This window comes from Coptis chinensis, chromosome 3 (genome assembly GCF_015680905.1).
Source record: "Coptis chinensis isolate HL-2020 chromosome 3, ASM1568090v1, whole genome shotgun sequence".
NCBI lineage: Eukaryota > Viridiplantae > Streptophyta > Magnoliopsida > Ranunculales > Ranunculaceae > Coptis > Coptis chinensis.
In genome coordinates this window covers 112,957,442-112,981,134 of record NC_141458.1, presented here as the reverse complement: position 1 = coordinate 112,981,134, position 23,693 = coordinate 112,957,442, and the positions used below count along the sequence as shown (strand labels likewise).

General features: G+C 36.2%; 2 protein-coding genes and 1 long non-coding RNA gene across 3 annotated transcripts; 1 reads left to right on the top strand and 2 right to left on the bottom strand.

Annotated features, from left to right (window-relative positions):
• Positions 1-3,007: 3,007 nt before the first annotated feature.
• Positions 3,008-7,482, bottom strand: LOC147513097 (uncharacterized). Its single transcript, XR_015217333.1, has 2 exons — positions 6,855-7,482; positions 3,008-3,282 (listed from the first exon to the last, which is right to left on the bottom strand). It is a non-coding gene; the product is annotated as an uncharacterized LOC147513097 (long non-coding RNA).
• A 9,138-nt stretch (positions 7,483-16,620) lies between these two features.
• Positions 16,621-17,509, top strand: LOC147513096 (double-stranded RNA-binding protein 4-like). Its single transcript, XM_086598855.1, has 2 exons — positions 16,621-16,863; positions 17,312-17,509. Exons 1-2 carry the CDS (start codon positions 16,621-16,623, stop codon positions 17,507-17,509), a joined length of 441 nt encoding a protein of 146 aa, XP_086454981.1.
• Positions 17,510-19,676: 2,167 nt separating this feature from the next.
• Positions 19,677-21,257, bottom strand: LOC147513095 (protein FAR1-RELATED SEQUENCE 5-like). The gene has a single exon (XM_086598854.1). It carries the CDS (start codon positions 21,255-21,257, stop codon positions 19,677-19,679), a length of 1,581 nt encoding a protein of 526 aa, XP_086454980.1.
• Between the last annotated feature and the right edge of the window lie 2,436 nt (positions 21,258-23,693).

The following is a 23,693-nucleotide window of genomic DNA, read 5'->3' as shown; positions in this document are numbered from 1 at the left end:
TGGAACGTGCAGAAGGCATTGAGCATGCAGAGAACCATGAGTTTGAAGCTCATGATGAGAATCATATTGCTCATGATGGGATAGAACCTATTGGTATAGAAGATGCGGATGAAGTGCATGAACCACCACCAGAGCAAGCAGAAGTGCATCCTCCTGAGGCACCAGGAGATAGGGCAAGGAGGTCAGACAAAGAGAGACAAGCTTCAACCAGGTATCCGCCACATACGTATGTTCTACTATCGGATGGTGGAGAACCTATGTACTATCAAGAGGAACTTGAAGGTACAGACAAAGAAAAGTGGTTGAAGGCCATGCATGATGAGATGTATTCTTTGCATAAGAATCACACTTATGAGTTAGTTGAGAAACCGGAAGGAAGAAAAATTCTAAAAAATAAGTGGATCTAAAAGGTCAAACATGATGAGAACAATCCACACCCAAGGCACAAAGCTCGCCTTGTTGTGAAGGGATTCGGTCAAAGGAAAGGGATTGACTTTGATGAGATTTTCTCTCTTATAGTGAAGATAACTTCTATCCGGGTGGTATTGGGTATGACCGCAAGTATGAACCTGGAGGTTGAGCAGCTAGATGTTAAGACATCTTTTCTTCATGAAGACCTTGAAGAAGATGTCTACATGGACCAGCCAAAGGGGTTTGAGGTCAAAGGCAAGGAGCACCTAGTATGCAAGCTGATAAAGAGCTTGTATGGGTTTAAGCAAGCACCGAGACAGTGGTACATAAAGTTTGATTCCTTTATGGCGAAGCAAGGATACAAGAAGTCTACTTCCAATCATTGTGTGTTCGTTCAGAAATTTCCAAACGGGAATTTCATAGTGCTCTTGTTATATGTGGATGATATGTTGATAGTTGGCCCAAACATCAACAAGATATTCAAGCTAAAGAAAGACTTGAGTAAGTCCTTTAAGATGAATGATTTGGGTCAAACAAAGTAGATACTTGGGATGCGGATCACTCGTGACAGAAAGAGTGGGAAGTTGTGGCTTTCTCAAGAAAGCTACATCGAGAAGGTATTGAAGAGATTCAACATAGATCAAACGAAGCCAGTCAGTTGTTCGTTTGGTGGCTAGTTCCGCAAGACCAAAGAGATGTGTCCAAAGGGTGAGCATGAGCAGAGTCAGATGGAAAAGATTCCTTATGCATCCATAGTGGCCAGCTTGATGTATGCAATGGTGTGTACAAGACCGGATATTGCTTTTGTCGTTGGTGTTGTAAGCTGATTTCTGTCAAAGCCGAAAAAGGAGCATTGGGGAGGTGTTAAGTGGATATTGAGATATCTCAAGGGCACTTCCAAATCGTGTTTGTGATTTGGTGGGAGTAAGCCCTTACTTGTAGGCTATACTGATGCAGACATGGTAGGTGATGTTGACTCGATGAAGTCCACCTCCGGTTATCTGGTTACTTTTGCAGGGGGAGCAGTTTCTTGGCAATCTAAGTTGCAAAAATGTGTTGCCCTCTCCACTACAGAAGCCAAGTATATTGCAGCCACTGAGTGTTGCAAAGAGTTGATATGGATGAAGAGGTTCTTTGATGAACTAGGGCTAAAGAAGAAACAATTTGTAGTTCTATTTGACAGTCAGAGCACCATCTATTTGAGCAAGAATCCGAGTTTTCATTCTAGATCAAAGCACATACACGTGCGTTATCATTGGATTAGAGAAGTACTCGAAGACAAGCATTTATGTATCGAGAAGATCCATACCGACAAGAATGGGTCGGATATGATGACCAAAGTCTTACCAAAAGGTAAGTTTGATGTTTGTTGTGCTACTACCGGAATAATAGCAGACTCCTCCTGTTGATTTGGAAATTGCATGGAGGTATCCCCCTCACTGTTCAGGAGGGGGAGAGATTGTTGGAGTTATCCCTCATATGAGGAGAAAGGAGTTCAGCTTGCGTGGAGAAGTTTGAGCGCGCACGCGCTCAGATTAGTCTTGCTCAAGGCACGGCCCGCGCCCATGCTGTGGACAACCTCCAGTGTTTTTAGGGCGCGCGCGCTCGACTTTGGCCTTGCTCAAGGCGCCCCCACACCCATGCCTATTTTCGTCAGGATTTCTATTTTTGCGAAACCGCGAGTTTGCAATATAAGGTTTGGGTTTTTGGCAAAACCTAACACATGTTGAGACACGAAAATACACAGCACACATAGAGGAAACCCAATCTTGAAAGCAATCAAGATTGAGAAATAACCTTTACAGGTAAACAAGTCTGTAAAGAGAGAGGAGTGGTCTAGTAAGGTAAGATACTGCAAGGAGTGATTGTAATCTTCCTTCCCGCTTTATAAAATGATTAGCTTTTGTGGAAGTAGGCACCATTGGCCAAACCATGATATATCTTTGTGTTGTGGTATGCTTTTACTGTTTTACATTATTATCTGTTGTTAATAATTGTTTAGCGAGTTGGGCATGTTAGTTTGGTTGTAGGAAATATTTAGATTGTTGTCTGGAGTTGTTATTGTTCAAATACAAGTTATTTGTGTTGTGTGGAATCGATTAGTATCGGTGTTAAACCCCAACACCTAGTGCATTTAAGTTTGCGCTTCTTAGACAGACATTTAAGATATCAGTATGCAAGGTCTTGCATATATAGAATTACCTCCAAAATTGTGTCATAATCGCCCTATGTTTTTATCAAGAGTCCAATGGCTTCAATGTCCGTAGGTAATCTATGTGGAGGCATGTGAGAGTGGGAGCATTTTTGATGGTTTGATGCCTATAAAGATCTCAACATTTATGTCACGACAGCATCAAATGCGGAGGAAAATAGTTGGGGCACTTATTGTCCGGGCATGGACCCTCCTCCTCCCCAGTATGAGACTTGCCTAGGGGATTTGTACAACGTCGTATGGATGGAGGACGAGGTTAGTTAGTTGCATTGATTCGAATATGTAGTTTATTATCATTTGTGTTAATTTATTGGCTCTTGTATTCCAACCTTGGGGGACTTCTGACCCGGTCATATCAGACAAAAGGAGAAATGTGAAAAGACAAGAGAGTAGAGGGATTACTGTCGCACCCCAAATTTCATAACAATATTTAAAACAATTATATTTAATTATCTGGAAACCCGGGGTGAAACAAAACCCAAAACCCTGTTATCAAACACGATATATACGAAACTGAAATCAAAAGAAACTAAAAGGAACAATCCTTAAATCACATTATTAAACTACAAAGAAACTAACCAACTCTTCAGAAAATCTTAAACCAGAAGACTCCAAGAGAAACTCCAAATCATGTGTCCTTATCCACTCCACTCCACTATCTATGTTCCCAAGAACACACCCATGTTGCAAAACAAAGCAAACATGGGTCAGCAAATTGAATTTGCTGGTATGAGTAGATTAACAACAAAATATATATAATGATCTTTCAAATTAATAAATATAACATTACCAACCATTTCAACTTGGAAGACAATATAGTTCCGTTTTCCAAAACGGCGTGTAGTTTCTTCCCAAGTAAGATTTCACCCACAATATACAAATTCCAATAATCTCATATAACCGTACTCATCATTCCCACTTTCCAAAATAACTTCCAACATAAATACCACTTACATTCTATTTATTAAATGCACACATGATAACCTAATTAAATATGAGTTTGGTATACCTTACCTTTAAGCCAACACGTCGTCTTAGGGTAGGATATTTACGTCCCTGCAGAAAAGATTAATAGAACCTACCCTCCTGCAAAACAGAATTAGACATCTCAATAAAAATGATTTATCTCAGTCAATCAAATTACCATTTATAACCAAACCTCATTTAAGACATTTAAGTCTAATTGATATAACCTGGTTCGTCCCGCATATTCGGGGAATACCACTTATCATAATACATATATCAAGGGTAGTCATTCATATGACATCATTATGTCATAAAGTTTCTGCGTGCATAACCATAGATCTCAGACTATCACAAGTCATTAATATTTTCGTAATAACATATCAAGTTATAGTTATTTCCCCGTCACATAGAAATCACAATCATTTACTAATATTATTCACAGTCACACTTCACTATCATAACATCACACAATTCATATATTTTTACTTAAAAACCACTCGTCTACTTATGAGAACGGGGAAATATCACACCCAAGGAGTACATCCATCCCTTTGTGAGTATCAACTCACACAAACTACATAAACATTTCTCATAAGAAATCATATACATCATATGCAAAAACTCCATCACATGTAAAATCAATATTTTACTTTGCTTATTAATTATCTCGTTGACTCATTTATTAAAAACACAACCCAACCTTTAGTTCCTACTCCACGATTTGCACTACACACATTTGCCAAATCACATATATCTGTGTGCCTCACTCACACCGAGTACCACTACAAGACATATGTCCCAAGCGGGATATCGCCTCCAGGAAACATACTTTCATCTTGTAAACTCGTAACTTGTGAGTCACAGCCATCTCTGGGCTTTCCATACACATAATCACAAAGCCTCTTTGGGCATAACAAAATATCCGGTCATTCATGGCACATTCAATGAATACCTTGGGTCATTCCCGCCACATTCAAGAAATACCCATCATAACACTAACGGGCCATTCATGACACATTCAATGAATGCCCTGAGTCATTCCCGCCACATTCAGGGAATACCCAAACCTACATTCCCGTACATTCAAGGAATACGACCAACCAAAGACGAATACCTTAGTTCCTCTCTCTAGGGCAGTCCAAACTATTGGGTCATTCATGGCACATTCAATGAATACCCCATCTATCACATGACATCATAAGTCATAATATCTCATTACCAAATCCTGAGGCGTGGAGAGTTCTAAAGATGTGGGCGACACATTAAAACATTATTATCACTTATAATTATACTAGCATTACTCATGTCAAAACAGACCACACATGCGGAGAGTCATTTTCGCGCGTCAAGGCAATTCAAGCACTTAAATATCATTGAATGTAAACAGACTTATAATCAAACAAATACAATTTACATAACCACACTCATATATACAATATCGTAAACAAATAGTTCATTAGCCCAAATTCAAGTCTACACACACTAATGTCCAAAACATATCCACATATACTAAAGTCTATAACTTCTATCTCACACATATATATTTATGTAGTCTCAAAACAACAGTAATTTCTAACACAATCACATAGTTATCACACAAACTAATATATATATTATAGATATAGTGGCTGCACTTTTGTTCAAAGCTGCCTACGTATCCAAATCTTTCAGGATTGGAATCAAGCCTTCGTAGTTCTTATCAGCCACATAGTCAATGCTATAGTTTTTCCAACATTCATCCAAATGACATGTAACTTAATTATTTATAAACTAAGGTATGTAGATATACTTTTTCATGTAGAACTCGAAGTCCCAACCTCAGGCCATCTAGAAGAAAACTTAGGTCGAAAACGGTAAAAATCCTAATCTTCAGCAAATTAGATTTCTGACGGACTATCTTCCGAATGGCTCAACTCTTTCCACAAGTGTCCAAACGAGACAAGACTTTTTGTGTTGAAAAGGTGACACACAGAGCTTACTTTCTCATGTTTTACAAAAATACTCAATATCATTCTAAATGTGCCAAAACTAGGCTCAAACACAGTACACATAAACTGATTTCTAACGCACTGTTTTCTGCCAGTCAAACTTCCAAACACCATAATTAATTCCACCAGCCTCGAATGTGATGAGGCCAATTGGAATAGAAAGAAGACTTCCAAATATTACTCTTTTATGTTTTATAAAAATCTAACTCACCCTAACTATTTTAAAACTGGACTTGAACACAGTTCGCAGAAACTGATTTCTGACGCACTGTTTTCTGTCAACCAAACTTCCAGACCTTATATCTATCTCCACAGACCTCGGAATGCGACGAGGCCAATTGGGTTGGAAAGCAGACACATAAAACTTATTTTTTCATGTTTTGGCAAGAGTTTGAATCTGACCCTAACTAGGTGAAAACTCGATTCCAGATCAGACACAGATTCAGCCCAAAAACAAACTCTAACCTAAAGCCCATCTAAATTAAAAGAATCCGGTCCACTCAACTCAACAGACCTAGTCCACACAAAACTGATCAGGCCCAACTCAACAAAACATAGGCCCAAAAGCCTTTAGCCTTTTCCAAGCCCAACTAGAACTAAAGCCCATATGTAAATATCTAAAACAAACAATTAAGCCCACAAGTATTTTGGCCCAAGCCCAAGCCCAAGCCCAACTAAAAGAACAGCATCGTTGCTGGTCTTTCTTCTTCCTCCTTCTTCCCCAACAGCCCACACCACCACCGAAACAACCACCACCGCTCGACCACCAAACACCACCAAAAGGTTCGGTTTTGCTCCCTATCAAAAACCCAACCTTTTGGTATAAACAAAACTCACATCCCCTACTTCTCTAAAATCGCCTCGAAGACGCCATTAACAACTCCTCTACAACTACCAAACACCACCGAAACCACCAACCCAACAGTCACCATTTCCAATTCAAACAACAACCCAAATCAACCTGACATACATCAACAGTTCAACCCAAAACCCAATAAAAATCGGTTTACCCCAAACTCAACAATTCCAACAGTAACAAGTTTATATAAAACGTGTATAAATAATTAAAATTGATTCATAATCATCTTTTTATCACATAGGTTTGTTTACACAATACCCAGACTAAGTCGAACACAGTACCGTAGACTAAGTCGAACAGTATGTAGAATAACACTGAAGAATAATTTAACAGAAAATAATTAACAGATATCAGACATTAAAGTTTTTAAACAGACTTAAAAATATTGGTTCAGTGAAAGATAAAAATGTCTACTCACCCGTGATTAGCTCCGACTATCAGCTAGATATCAGAAAATTTCCAGCAAGAAACCTCTCTTTTCCTCCCTCAGTAAAACTCTCTTTTTTCCTCTGTGTTTCAACTCTCCCCCCTCAACTCTTACGTGTTTCCCATTTTTATTATTTGAAAACCCCCCAAAAATAGGGAATGGGGTTTATCCTCTTTTTCCTATCTCTTTATAATCTTTATCCATTTTTATTATTATTATTATTTATTGTACTAGAAAAATATAATTAATAAAACACGGGGTGTTATAATTACCTTGCTTGTGCTCACCAAAGGCATAACGATTAGATCTAATCAATAGTAGCCAACTAACCATATCCACAGAACTGCAAATCAATGAAGCTTTAAGCTCTATCTGTTTTTTTCTCCTTTTTTTTTTTTTGCTAAAGGGTGATTGTTTGTATTGATAGCAAAAGACGAAAGAATGTTACATCGTGAGCTTGTGAGAACCTTGTACAGGTCTCCAACGTTACAAAGGATTACAGTGATTACAATCTTGTGCCCTTTGGTTGCTTTACAGTGAAATACTGAATTAAACAAACTTTATTCAACTTTTGTTTTCCTTTTCCTCATTAGCCATTTTGATTTTTTTTGCAGTGACACCCACAATCTAAAGAATGAGACGCTTAAACAACAGTACGAAACGGTAAATGAATTTTCTAGAGGCATTTTTGGGCTTATCATTTCCTTTGAATGCTATCTTCTGGCAAGCTGGGTATTTGTTATGTAGTTTAGATGTATAATTGAAATGGTAAATAGTAAGGCAAATTATTATTAGTAAAGAATTTGCAAGTCGAGTCGTGCAAACAAGTTGCATTGAGTTTAGCTGGCATATCTGCTTGTGGATATGCAAATATTCCACGTTATGCATAATTTTGTTGAATGATCTTCAGCTGGATATTATATTGCAACCCATGAAAATATGATAACTGTATCAGGCTATCAGCCAAGGCATTGAGGCAGTGACTCAAGTTTTAAATTTAGATTCATGATACAGGCAAACAGTCCTAAGCATTTCCTCTAACTCTTGACTGTTGTATACTTATATCTAGTTGTTGTGTAATGCTAGAATACTTGTATCTACTGTACGTAATAATTCAAAAATTGAGGATAGGCAGTGCAAAACCAGTCATCTTTGTCTCTGTCTTTGGCCCTGATATGTAGTCCTGTGTGAATGGACGATGCGAGTATGTAGTGAACTACTCATTTGCATGCCATCAACTTTTATCTTCTTCCCAGTTTGTGCATACTAGCTGCCGAAGGTATCATGCGAGTTTCTTCTCATCCAGTTCGATTTGAAGTCATTAGGGCGCCAAATTATGAGGGTTGACGCTGATAATATTTGGAAGGGTTAACTAGTATTACCCCAACTAAATGAGCCAATTAGGATTTCCACCTCCACCCCTACTCCCACCCCTACCCGTTAAGAGACCCTAATTTCCCATCTAGGGGGGAATCCTAATTGGCTCATCTAGTGGGGGTAATACTACTTAATTTACCCAATTTAGAATTATTGTTCGTGCCACGTTATGATGCATATAAGATTTAACCGCTTCCATAACTAGAGTTAGATTTATATTTCAGTAGTTTTTTTTATTCATTTGTACTATTTTTACGACCCAATAGAAAATGGGAATGGGCGAATGCAGTCATTTCTTATTGGTGTAAAGAATTTTAGGCAATCCTAAAACTCCATTTGAAACTCAGAGTGATAAACAATTTAAATTCATAAAATTAGTTTAAGGGAGTCGGTTAAAAATTGTTTGGACTCCAAATAGAGAGACATAATATTTTTAGTTTCAACATCAAGTTTGACTAAAACTAGAATTTGACATGTTAACTCATTTTTGGAAGCAAAATATATAAATACCATCTTTTAATTATTTACATGTACAACTACTTCTCCCATAATCTCTTAAAATTTCAAGAATTTTAAAATGCGATTGAAAGTAATCATTTATTTAAAGAATTACTAAAATGCATTTTAACTCGAGTAACATTTTAAAAACAATAGAATTAACTTATAATAACCTACTTTGCATTTTAAAATACATATAGTGTAAAAACTAAAAGTACTGTGTCTCCCATAGGCATTTGTCACTAGACGTACCCTAATCCTCAACCCCGAACCTCTAAACGCTAAACCTTAAATCCCTATAACTAGACCCTAAGCCTAAACCATAAACTCTAAATCTCAATAAACTAGACCCTAAGCCTAAATCTTAAATCCCACTAAACTAGACCCTAAGCCTAAACTCTAAACCTCAAGACACTAAATTCTAACCCCCAAAACCTAACTTGTTGCATTGTCGAACCTATTGCATAATAAAATGCATTTTGTATCTGTGCGCATTTTAAAATGCAGAAACTCATCTATATTTTAAAATGCATTATGTATTTTAAAATAAGTTTATTACATGGGTGTGGTTTTAATTTGTGATACATATGTATTTTAAAATGCAAAACATGTAGCTATAATCAAACATTATTATTTTTTAGTGAAAATATTTAATTTGGTAGTTATATAAGAGTAAAAAAAAGAATAAAACAGTTACAAATCCCAATAACTAATTTATCCACTTCCACATTACGTGGGTAGTTATAGTCAAAGCCTCTGCATCTAGTTTTTTTCCTTGTACAGTAGTTTCCACTATATAAAAAAAATACCAAATCTACAATGCGCAGGGCTTGAAATGAGTCTCAATGCGTACATAACTGGAGCACACATCTGTCATCTTACCCTATAAATATGAGAAAATGTATAAAGGGTAAAACCGGTAGATCGATTGTCTAACTGGCTACACCAAGTTACCAAATCTCTACGTGCTTCCAAAATCCAAAGAAGAAAAAGAAAATTACTCTTTTCTCAACCTTCATCGCCTCCTCCTTCACCTCAAAACTGATACAATTGAAAATAAGTGTTTAAGAATGACTTTAAATATGAAAAAGCACTCTCACTTGTGTTCTCTTCTCTTCTTTCACAATGTCCTAGATAATCCAATGAGCGACGGACACAAAAATACTAAAACGGCGCCACCTCATCAGCAAGAGGAAGAAGACATTAAGAGTTGCATGGCCTTCTTGTACCCAATATCGACGACGCGGTCGGCCCTCCCTCATCCAATCGACTCCAATTTTGTTACATATTTCGCCCCTGGTTAGTCTTTACTTTACGATATTACCATGTAATCGGTGTTGAACAGGAAAGCTAGAATAGGAAACTGAAAATTACCGATTGAAAAAAATGGAATACTGAAAATTTCTTGCGAAGTAAATTTTTTAGCAATATGCATAGATGAGATCTTATTGGAAGTAATTAGAGGCAATTCAAGATAGGTGCAAATGGAAATCTACATAATAGTTTGTCATATACAGAGTAGGTTAGAAGCTATTATGGCCATTTATTAGCGTTTTTTAGTAAATATATTATTTTCATTAAGATACAACTCTTCAATTTAGTGTTCGTATCGACAACATGCTGTTTGTCTCTGATATGCTAACACTTACTGCCTTGTATATACTCGTTTTTCATATAAAAACAGGTAGTCGAAATATTGATGATGCACTGATATGCTAACATACTGCCTTGAACATCTATAACTCGTAATATGTCCATCTTTTATATAAAAACAAGTACTCAAAATTTTGATGCATCTTTTGCGTAAGCTATGTGATGATGATGATGATGCATTAGTGTAGTAACTCTTTAACGTGAAATGATCTCCAAGTTTTTTACACTTCATCCATTCTCTGAATTGTGAGGGATCTTACATATGACCCTAAGGGTTATTAGAAAGAGCCTTTGATACATCCCCTTGGTTTCCCTGATATAGCTTGGTAAAATATTTCTCTATAATATTATTCATCTATTAATTCCATTTTTTTGTTTCGGCAGGCTTTCAAGTTGAGCTGGTTCTTATTGGTTAATGGTGTAGTTTGTGTAACAGTTGACGTCAAGGTCTACCTAGAGAGCATAGAGGGGGCCTCGGATTCACTTATTAACCATCAAGCTTCTTGTGTTGTCATGTTTCGATTTTGATAGAATGTCGGATTTGTGCTTATTAGCATTCAGTTTGAAGATATCAGTTTGTCGGATAAAAGAAATAATGAAGGTTACTACACCTATTTATCATAAAAGTTTATGTTAGATTAGCATATAGTCGGGAATTTCCATTATTAGAGGATTGGTTCCAAATATACTCTTAGGAAGAATTATAAACTAGAGAATAATTTTGATGAAAATATTACAAAGTTAATTCATTACTTTTTGTTATTGATTACCTTCCACCGAAAGCTTTGATCTTGCTCTGTGTATTATACTATTATGTACTGCGAACCACTGGATGACCTTGTCTATTATCTGGTGTAGTGTGCTTTTCTTAGACTTCACTTCAACCTCACTGCTTTGTTCCTTGATTAGAGTACTTCCATACGTGGTGCATATGCTACAGTATTCCTTACACCTGCTTGCTAGTTCTTCTTCCTCAACCGTCAACCACCAACAGATAAACTTGAAAATTAGGAAAATTGAAGAACAGACCTCTCTCATAGCAGTTTCAGATTGGTCAGTGGATTTGTGAGGCTACATTTGGCCTGTGGTGTCTGCTACAAAACGAGATGCTCATCTTGCTTTGGGTGTATCTTAGTATGTAGTTTGAATTACTTATAAGAAGGTCTGGAGTGTTTCTGTTGGTTTGCCACTGGAGCTATAAGATTTCTAAATAAGTTGCTATTTGAATAGGCTTTAAAAGAAACGGATAGTGTAGTAGATTGAAGTGGGTACATTACTTGTATAACTTAGAGCTGATCGAATGCTAGTTGGGAAAACAGGTAACATCACCCATGCATCTTCTAACTGGTACAGAGAGCAATGCCTAACTAACATCTTATTTTTGTTAGAGGGATTCCTTTGACCCCAGAAGTATGGAACATGACTACAAAGCACTGCATGGGATGGGATGTGGTGTCCAGAAATCTTTTGCTTAATCCTTGTTGAGCTAGTAAAATCGACTTACTTATTAGTCATTGAGCTAGGCTCTAGTTCATAATGCAGCAAATGCATCTCTCCTTTTTTCTTTGAACTTAATCATTTATACAAGAAAGTTTTACAAACTACGAAAAAATTGTCGAAGAAGAAGAAGGAAAAGAATATCCCAATTTACAATCACAGCATGCACTGACGGATGAGATCCCAACTAGTATGGCATGCCAAATATCATGTATATAACTTCCCTCACAAACCTAGAACAGATAAGGATATCTGACTTTTGGCTACCGTTGAGAAGTGGAGGACCTCTACATTATGACATCTCTTGCCCCACATGCATCAGCACTAAAATTCACCTCATCAAGTAGCTGAGCATTGCGTAAAGCTTTTAGCCAAAACTCAATCAACATGAATCTTTTTGGTTGTCAATGGATCCGTTAGCACTTCTGATATTAACCATCATCTATTGAAGGACACTTGCAACTCTGGCATAAGATCCTGCTTGATAGTTTGTTAACATAACTAGCTTCTATTGCATATCGACTGTTCTGATAGTTAAAAAAGATGTGATAAAAAAGAAACCACGGGCGAATCACATAAAAAATACTTTACAGTTCCAGGAGAGTAACTAACCATCTAAATTTACCCATAGCTTAGATAGCATTCCATCTCGCTCTTCATAATCGGTCCTTTCTAGAGCCAACCAAACAGATTCATAAAACCGTCAAAATCGGGAACATTGGTAAACCTTTCATCGTTACTATGAGGTCATCTAACATCGATAAATCACGGAGAACAAGGGTGTGTTTTATCCGCAACACGGAAAGAATGGGTTTCATTGCTAATGGTAATCCAACCGCACCTCGGCAGCTTCCTCAAACCTTTTCCTTTCATCTTTTTCCTCAGTGCGTCCGCCACAACATCCCACCTCTTGACCGAAGCATATGGTTGAACCTATCTAAAGGGGTAGAAATGTAAAATACAAGCCATATCCTTAAAAAAGTGTTATACATAAAGAATGCATCCTAACACAAAGATAATGTCAAAATTCATTACAATCTCAAATTAAAAAGAACAACCAAAGGCGGACAAGATAGCCTCAATCTTTGAATAACCGGCGTGGGTTGCTTGAGACTAAACAAGGCATCCACATGTTAAGCACTAAGGCTATGACAATAGACAAGTCTCATTTCACCTCTACCCTGGAACTATTACAACCCATTTTGTTATTTCTTGCCCTGAGTATCATTCTTAACTGATAATGGAGAAAACAAATTTTAATCCCATATACTGAATTCTCGAAAAACTTCTTTGCCAAGCCCCTATATATCTCATACATTAGTTTTCCCCACTTGAGAAAATTATCATAGCAAGCTCTAATCCGATTCTATACACACACAGGCAAATATTAAACAATATTAGTGATTCTACAATACAAGACTACAAAGTAACATCGGCAGAACCATATACAAAGACCAGACTAAATCAACAGCATATGCAACAAGAGATCATTTAAATGACCAAATTGAGTTGAAGGAAAACACTTGCCACAAAATAGCAATGGAAACACAAAAATGAATAAAGAAAGAAACTTATCTGCACCCAATGTAAAACACAGTTATGACAAACTTGGAGCACTAGCACCGTACGTCCGTACCATATCCTTCCCTCGTATCAAATACCATTATTTGACCACCATCAATTTAGAACTTGATAGGATATCAACTTAGGCATAAGAAATAATAAAATTTTAACTTAAGTACATCACAATAACAACCGGATAGAAAATTCAATGTTGTTGCACTAACCCGACAACATCAACAAGAGAATGTTTGTCAATAGTCTAATCCATAAAACAAAAGCATACACTTCTACTCAATAACGAAAAATATTTTTTAATACTAACTGAAAATATCAATAAGAGAATGTTTGTCACGTCATTTGGGATGATGAACCATCCTTTACTGAGATGGCCTAAATAATATATGAAATGTCTTCCTCAAGCAGGTTTACACAAAACCATATTAGTTCAAAATAAGTGTAAAGAATAAAGTTGGATGCGTAAAAAGTAGAATGAAAAAAGAAAATTTTAAATATCGCACAATGTAGGAGCCTCCTACCAAGTCAGTTTGAATCACTCAGAATCACATGGTCACCCAAATGATCATCTCTACAAGAGACAAATGGAAATGCATCAAAGCGAGACATGAAATATGATTTCCACTCATCAAAGATTTCACGATGATATTTTTCCCAAAACGTCGCGATCTTTGGCATTGGACAATTTGCTTCCAAATTCAACTTTAAAAAGTGGTTTGGAACACGCCCAATACCAATGACTTTATAGTCATTCTCATTGAATGCTGACTTTAACGGCAGAAAAGTGTGACAACCCGCCATTGAGAAATACACAATCGCTAACGCTTATACTTTTGTACGCAAGATACCCATGTTGGGTAGCAACATCCATTTCTCTTCAGGAGCATCACCCTTAAAGTGTAATAGACTTCCCTCACAACGAGTCACATTTTCATGACCGAACATCTGTATGTACTCTTCCTTACTTGCATGCAACTCTGAAATCAGATTAACTCGTACTTGGACCCAACCCTCCTCGCCATGCCCCAATGTCATGGCCAAGGCCCTAAATCCACAGTTGTCGTCACCCTTTGGATCTTCAATATCCAAAATTAAAGGTTGTAGAACGTCTGGGAAGTAATCCAAATAGCGATAGAAGGAGCAATCACCCATATCCTTACCAAACTCAACCTAAAACAATAACAAATAGTTATCTTCGTGTTTGTAACAAGTAAAATGAGTATTATGTGAATGCACCTTTTTCGTTGTTACTATGGGGGTATTGTCTAAAGAATCTCTAACACATACCGTTTCAAGGGTATAACAACATCTCACTATGCAACTTTTTTTCTTTTCATTAATATAGTTTCTACTTAATCATAAAATCCTTAGCATGAATTTACCTTCCGTTTTGCTTTCATTGTCTCCTTCATCAGCTCAGGAGTGATAGGTGAAGCATCTTTATATTTAATAATTGGCACAGGAGTATTCTCTAGTTCCATTAAAGCTGCTTCGAAACGTCTCATCTCAGGATTATTCTCCCATTTCTTTGCTGATATTTCCAACTTAACTCTATCCTCAATTTGGTTGGCATGGGACTCTAAACCTTTAAAACTCTCATCAAGATACGATTTCATTGCACATAAATCTAGCTTCACGCCAACCACCTCCTTATGTAGTTTTTCCATTGGAACCTGAAAATCAAAACTAAATAAATAAACATTAATATTTGAGACTTCAGCGACATATTGATAACTCTAGTCGAGCATAACAATTGACCCTTAACATCCTTTAGACGTTCATTTTGACTCGCAAACGAGAAGGTGCAGTATACGAATATATAAGAACTAACATAGCAAAATTTAGAAAACAGTCAAACTTCTATTACTTCTATTACTTCTCAAGAAGAAAGTACAGGTATTATCTGAACAAAAACAATAATTACTACTTGAGAGATATAATGAAACTAAGTAACAAAACCAAGGAACAAAAAGAAAATTAACATGACAAACTAAAAACTTCTAAGCAACGGGAAATGGGTGTATACCTCGAAAATGTGAAGTCCACTGATATCTTTTAATGAACCAATACTAATAAAAGTGTCACCTCTAAGGGTAATGAGCATTGTAGAGGAAACAAATGAAGAAAACAACTAGAGACGTGGGGTTTGAACCTTGTTGTGGGGGTGGTTTGGGAGTTCTGAAATACCTCCGAAATAACCTCATCAGTTTCTTTTTTAAGTTTGTTTACCTTGTCAACCCTGTTTAAATTCGGTTTACCTTGTCAATCCTTGTCAACCTCCGAATCTAATGATAACTGATTAGATTCGGTTTAGCTCATTAGTTACCTTGTTTACCTCTTAGAGTCCATTTGAGTATCTCTACATGTTTCCTGATTTCTCAAAACAACCAAGTCATAAATCTCTATGTGTTTCCTGATTTCTCGAAACAAAAAGAAAGAAATCACTCTTCATTCTCATCCTCCATCACCCTCCTCCTTCACCAAAAAATAAAAAAACACTATCCACCCTAAAATAAGAGACAAGAGCCATGCCCTTTTAGATTGATTAGGAAGGCATGAGTTCTTTGATAGGTACTATTTCTCTCTCAGCCTTCACTTTGATTTCTTCTCAATTTTGGTTTCATCTTTTAACTAAGATTTTATTCTATTTACAATTCAAGGTTTTCGATTTAAATGAGATTGACTGTCATAGAAAGATATATTTGTTTTGATAAGATAGATTAGCTTGTGATTTTTTTCGTTAAGTTTGGTTCTGTGTTTGAGGTGGTTCATGTGTTTGCATGTTTATAGTTAATATACAAACTCTGACTATTATAGTTTATAGTTTGCATGTTCATATATATGAGTTATATAGTTATCAAATATCGTTGGGGATAATTATGGCCTATTAATGGAAAGACAGAATCTGACTAGGTTTTAAAGTCACATATTACATTACATCTGACAATGAGTATCATAGATTAAATCTGCGGAATGGTTTTGTGTCTGACAATGAGTATCATAGATTAAATCTGCAGAATGGTTTTTTGCTTTTTCCCTTCTAACTTAAAATTTTTTTTTTGTCTAGATACTTTTTAACTCAATGCAAAAAAGTTGTTGACATGGATTTTATTTTTTTGTCTAATTGGGAACACCCCGTGGTCTAATTGAAGTCATGATGCATAAGAACCGATTGCAAGAGTATGCTCAGAAATCCAAACTGCCACTTTCAACCTATACTACTAAATGCTTTGGAACTGTGGCACAATTTAGATCTTCTATTTCTGTTGATGGGGGAAATTATATATCAGTTGAGACATTTCTACAAAAGAAAGAGGCAGAACAGAATGCTGCTAAAGTTGCTATGGAATCTATATTGAAGAAGGTCAAAGACAAAGGATGTCCAATAATAGATGAGGTATGTTGCATGCATGCGTGTGTTTGTGTGTGTGTGTGTGTGTGTGTGTGTGTGTGTGTGTGTGTGCGCGCACATGTGCGTATGCGCACTCATGTTATATGGCGATTAGACTGTTTTACTTGGATGACATGTCCAAAATCCAAATCATAGTGCCGTCCAGTGGCCTATTGGTCAAGACTTGAGAGGTTGGTATCAAGGTCTTGGGGAAAGAACATGAGGGGAATAAATGGTATTAAGGAAGAAAAGTTTTAACTATAATTGAAGAAAGACATGTCCAAGTCATAGTTATGTTGTGACTTGATTTAATTAAGCCTTACTTATGCTATTTTACTATTATGTTAAACCTTGTTCTACTTTTTCCTCTTAGGTTATATATTTTTATTTGTTTTTGTCACTCTTGCAAGATATGACCTATTGCAAATCCATCCTTAATGAATTTGTTGTGAAGATTGGTTTGGAAATGCCTATTTATACAACTACCCAGTCAAATTGTCTTATTCCAGTGTTCATCTCAACTTTGGATTTCCATGGTAAAACATATACCGGTACTCTCGCCAGAAGCAAAAAGGCGGCGGCAAAACAAATGGGTGCACGTTCTGTTATCAAATTAATTTTAGGTAGTTATTTATGTTTTGATTCATGTTGATTAGATTTGTGGTTACATGGATTTTACTTTAACTACCTCTTAGATGATATTATCATGCAATTAGACTTGTTTGTTGGAGTGTTTTGAGTTCGCTTATTGAAGTAATTTGCAGGTACTGAGGCGGGATCACTTCTATCTCAAATCATCAAATCCAAAAGGAACGTTTTTGATGCATTGCCCAAAGTCAATAAGAATGCAATGTTGCCAATGGTTCCGTGTTCAAAAAATTTGTACAAATTAGAGATGCCCCAGAAATGCATTTGGATGTCCAACCATCAAAAAGAGTAAAGTTGGAACATTTGTGTGGATGTAGTACGGGTGTGGTTATCAATGTATTGGCAAATCAAGCTAAAGATCAAGTTATGTAAGCCTTGCAAGGTGTCTCCGATCATGGTTAAATTGTAGTTTGTCGTAAAAAATTTTATTAACCGCACTTGTTTGAATAAAAATAGGGATCCCCGGTCTAGTTGTATTATTCCTCGACAAAGATAAGGCTTTTCTAGTAACTGTGTTTATCTATGTTAGTTGCAATGATATGAGGCTACATTTGTTCATTAAATTAAAGCGAATTGCTAATTAGTCTTGGATGCTTTTTGTGTACTGCGTCCACCCGTAAGGCTGAAATTGATATGATATTGTGTGCTTTAATGATTGATATTTGATGTTTGGTGTGATCCCAGCATACAGACAGATAGTTGCAAGCCTTAAAATTTTCAGAATATCAAACATAATAGAGACGGTAGTTCACAAATTTGTTAAGGAGAAATGTCTATCTGTCTTCCTACTGGATAGGATTTTTCCGCGAAAAGGCGAGACTCATCAAGTTTTGTGCCAAATCAGCACTTTAGCACCTACTTTTAGCATTGTTAAATAGCATATTTTGGCCTGTTTAATGTAATAATTGAAATGGACTGAAAATTCTAAAATTGTAACCTTCCAAATATAACTACTCAATATGCAGTACCTACCTTGTGATTGAGGTTTAGACCATGTACACGTAGTCTTTGTATGCCCTGTTTCACTGCAATTTCCACACCTGCTGATTCGAGATCTTCCTTTCCTTTTATCAGAATTCTCCGTAGCAACAAAACCACACGCACCTATATTAGAACAAAAATTAAGAATTATATTGAGCTTTGGAAACCAAAATTGAGCAAATGGCAGTACCTACCACTCGTAGAATGTATCTCCTCTTCTTCGCTCAAATCGGCTGATCGAGTACATTTCCTCACACATTTTGAGTTTGTACTTGGACCTATTACACACACATAGCATTGTAGTTATTAAAAAAAATAGAAGTACTAGCAACGCAACATGTTTAAAAATTATAGTTCTTCAATAATATAGATACTTGTATTAGAAAAACTAAAACGGTGAACATAACTAGTTACCCCCAATTTCTCGATGTAATTCTGGGCACGTAGGTTTTGTATGCCCAACAACACCACATTCGCCACAACTTTTCTTCCTTGTCTCATTGTGTCCTTTAAGTCTTTTTGGTCGACCTTTAGGTGCTACCTGGGGTGGATCACGTATCAGTTCTAAGTGGGCCGCATCTCCGTGAGTATCTGATGGCTCCTCAACGGGAACTTGAGGATTTTCTTCAGCAGTTGATGGGATCTCTCTTTTGACATAAGATAAAAATGTAGGAATCTTTGAACTCTTCACTAGCTTCTTTAGTTTTGGAAGCCTTCAAACAAATATTCTTGCAAATCCCCATAAGCTCACTATAACAAATAGCAGAAGTTGCTTCATTATGAACATTAACCGAAGTAACAGTAGGAATGACCGTTTTCACATGTCGCGTCCACCTCAATAAAATGCAACTAGAAGGTATTTCAGTGACGTCTTCATTTTTTAAGTCGGAAATTATGTGCCAGCATGGAAAACCAAATAACTCAAATAGACCACAAGAACACTTAGCGTTTTGATCAACAACATTGTATTCCACAATAGACTTGCAATGCCTATACAAATGACGATGCAAAGTGTAGTAACGAATATTGTCACCTTGATGATCCTTCATTGAATCAACAATGTGCAATGCCTCTTGCTACAATTGCATCTTAAACACATTAAAAACCGCCCGTGTATAGATGGAGATCGCCTGATTTTCATACTCAGTCAGGTGGGTCACAATTACCGGCTTGGTTGTCAGAGTAATAACTTATTCTTCGTGCTCACGGTGCCAGATCTTCTCAAGTGCTAGCTCCATTTTTCCATAGAGCTCAACCATTTTTAAACCAGGCTTTACATGAAGCCGTATAACAGAGTTCATGCTTTCACAACGTTGGTTGGTTCTACAACCACCAAAGAATGCCTCAAGATATGCCTCTGCCCACCTCATCCTCTTTTTGTATATCTTCTTCACCCACTCATGGTCATGGACCTGGTGTGCTTCTAACAAATGTTCCCACATTTGGTCAAACTCTTCTTCTGAATATTTCATAAACATGATTGAACAAAAGTCCCTTTGAAATCCAGAGACACGGACATTGTCAATACAATTTTTCAAAACATGCCAAGCACATAAGCGATGTCTAGCACTAGGTAAGGTAGCTTTAATAGCCTTGCAAATTGCATGATTTCTATCTATTATGACCGACGTAGGTGCCTTACCGCCCATCGCTGTAAGAAAACGCTCTAACGCCCAAATGTAAAACTGCTCTAACTCACTAGTCATAACTGCAAAACCAAATACAATAGTTTGTTTATGATTGTTCACTCCAACAAATACGACAATTGGCATTTTGTATTGATTTGTCCGATATGTTGAATCAAACAATAACACATCACCAAAACAACTGTAATCTGCACGAGATGTCGAATCTGCCCAGAACAATCTGACCAATTGGCTAAGTTCATTCAGCTCGTATGAGTAGTAAAATTCTGGATCAATCTTCAACTTGTTTTTCATGCAGGAAACAAGTGTGCTAGCATCTCCATTCATATAATAAATTTTCCTCATCCTGGTCATATAATTATACAAATCCTTTCTTATGTAACCAACTTTACAAAACTGGACAGCCCTATAAACAAGGAAATCCATCACTTGACATTGTCTAATGCCCACATCAATTAGACTCTTTGCCAAAGCTGCATCTTCACTGCCCATCTTTCTATGTGAGCGACCAAATATTGAACTATGACAAGGCACAAATGGATGAGTGTGTTCAGCAACAAACTTATTAACAACCCACATATTGCATTTAATATCAAAAATCACTTCAAAAATCGCATGACACTTGCATCTAGACAACTCACGTTGTTTTCTTTTGTGTTCCACATTCAAATATTTTGTGTCTCTCTCACCTTGGCACGAGCACACAAAATTTCTTTTAACTGGGATATCTTTATGAAATCGGTAGACACCCTTGCGTACACTAAACCCAACAACCTTGGCATACTCGTTGTAGAACTCAAATGCCTCATTGCTAGTTTTAAAATGCATTGAAAACATGATTGCATTTTCATCTAGATCTTCCCCTCCCAACTTACCACTGAATAGATTGAAATCATTCTCATTAGTTTGTTCACTTCTTGCATCTGCTTCATTTGACTGTCCTTCAAAATCTTCAATTTCACTAACACTATGGTCATCTGATTCATCTTTGTCTTCCAAACTCACATTGGTTGAACCTTCCACAACATTTATTTCGGTGTTTGAAGAATCACTTTCCTCATATAGACATGCGTCATTACACATATTTGTAGCCCAATCTCCGTCTTCATTATAGATATCCACCATCACTTGATCACTATAATATAAATATGCATTCATTACTTCTTGCACTATAAGTGGAAAATAAAATAAACAACAAATAAAGAGCATACACGTGAAGCAACGTTAATTTGAAGTTAAAATTTTATTTTAAAATAAAAAATAAAATAGACAATAGCATTTTAGGTTCACAAATAAACAATTAAAAGATTCATCTTTGTGTCATGAAGGGACAAAAGGTAAAGGTGAGTAATGCGTAACGATAATTTAAGCAACGGAAGCAAGTCAAAAGAAACTAGCAGTAAAATTAAACTCCCCTTATTATGTGACATAAGAAGATAAGCAAGTTCAATATGTGATTAAACTCCCCTTATGGAGCTCAATATTTACATGTCTTGAATCCTAGTATTGAAAATCTGATCAATTTCAATTTTCAAGGAGTAGAATACCTACATAATTGGCAATCCGACCAGGCCATGAATCTACTTATAAACTATCATTACTTCTCTCGTTATTACGTTGTATAGTACTATAGTTCTTTCAAGATGTGATTCCAGAACTAGAAAGGAGGAGGTAATACTGTTCCAACATCATTTTTTTTTTACATTTATGCCAAAAAAAAGTGACAATTCAGTTTCTCTGGTCTCAAGGATTGTTTCTGCTCTTGCATGTGTCATGTGTGCCACTAAAATTATAGGATCGACTAACAATGCCAGCATTGATATCAGGATGAAAGTAAATCAGTTTAATTGTTTAACTGGTACACTTTTAGGTGAAGACTATGTTGTGTACGTGATCTCCAGACAACCAGTGCATCTAGTACAATCCTTATGCAAGAACATTATGCTATTAAAAAGTTTCGCACTTCTAAGGGCAGTTAATTAAGTTGGTTGTTTCAAGAATAAAAAGTAAAAATCTCTTAAGAAATTAAAACAATTTTTGCATTTTCATTCCAATGGACAAAGCTAATGTTACAAAGTAGATTAAATATAACTAACCGTCCTTACAATAGAAGGATTCAATTGCCTCTTATACAGATTATCCAAAAAGGACCATTTCGAATCATCAGGTTATGAAACTATCCTTTGTTGATTGCACTATTGCAAAGCACTTGACCATGAAAATAAAGTTATGCGTGACTACAGATCTACATTCTTAATTGCTTATACATGTTTTTAGAGTTTGAATTGAACCTGCTTTAGTCTAAGAGTCTGTACTAATATTATACATGGATGCACAAAACTTGAGAGGGAAAAACTTAGGAACTAAGATAAAGAGACAAAGAAGCGAGCCTGTGAGCATCACTACTCTTAGCCTTAGTAGATAGTACTACTCTCGCCTAGCACATTTAATTAATTGCGGATTCTGATGGCATTGGTGCATTTATATAGAGGAAATCATGATATATGTGTGTGAAAGTCATAAACAAGCAAGAAAAGCAAATCATTGAACCAAAATATACATGTAAAAAACTTGTGTTTGCCATTGAAGACCAAGCACCACCATATGTAAATAACAGATATTTTGAAACTAGATATTAATTCACTAATCAATCCATAGAAAAATTTCATGAACTAAGCCTAAATTACTAAATACTCATATCCAAACCTGAAGGAGTACTGAAGGAGTATTTGAGAGATGCCCAATCCAGAGTTTGAAATGCAGAGCTTTTCTCTTGGAAGATAGTGAGAAAGGGAAACAATAGAGATGAACTCGATAGTTTAGTGGAGATGAACCCGAAAAGAGTATGAGAGTTTGAAGCTCTTGTTTTTTCTTTTTTTTTCGAACCGGCCCGAAGTAAATAGCGAAGTTTTATTTCACTTTCCAATTTCCACAATGGTTATTATGTTGGATTAGTTTTTGGGTAAATTTGGTATTTCATGTACTTGTTTTTTTTCCAAACCAGTTTATCCGGTTAACAAGTTTGTATTGGATCATGGATTTCCCAACAAAAATCAGATGTGGGGCTGAGATTAGTGCACATTGGAATGTATTGGAATGTTTGTGCATGGAAGCAAACCTCATAAAAAAAGATAAATAGTAGTAAATTTATAAAATAATTATTCATCAATCTTTTTTTAAGTGTAAATTTTTATAAAATAGACTCCCTCACCCAATTTCTTGAATTCAAATTATTAATCTCTCTAAAATATGGGCTCATGTAACTCATGCAACAATGAATATAGCAGATGTGGATAACGTGTTCTAGTTATAGTTTTAACAAACTCAGCATTGAATTAATAAAATGTTAATAGTATATACAGCGATATCATCGTTTTTTATTCTCATTTGTAGTAATATTAATTATTTATTTGGTCTCGAATAAGGACTATCACAAATTCTTCACTGAAAGTATATATGCAGAAATGCAGAATGCGAAGAAGCAGAAAATTTGAATGTTGTGTCGGAAAACACGGCCACCACCCAACCCCTAGCGGCCTACTCTAATACATAATTCTCTTA

Excerpts from the sequence above, each read along its gene's own strand:
- LOC147513096 (XM_086598855.1), top strand. The coding sequence starts at position 16,621 with ATGATGCATAAGAACCGATTGCAAGAGTATGCTCAGAAATCCAAACTG. Across the intron at positions 16,864-17,311 it reads GATGTCCAATAATAGATGAG|ATTGGTTTGGAAATGCCTAT; the intron begins GTATGTTGCATG and ends TTTGTTGTGAAG.
- LOC147513095 (XM_086598854.1), bottom strand. The coding sequence starts at position 21,257 with ATGGTGGATATCTATAATGAAGACGGAGATTGGGCTACAAATATGTGT.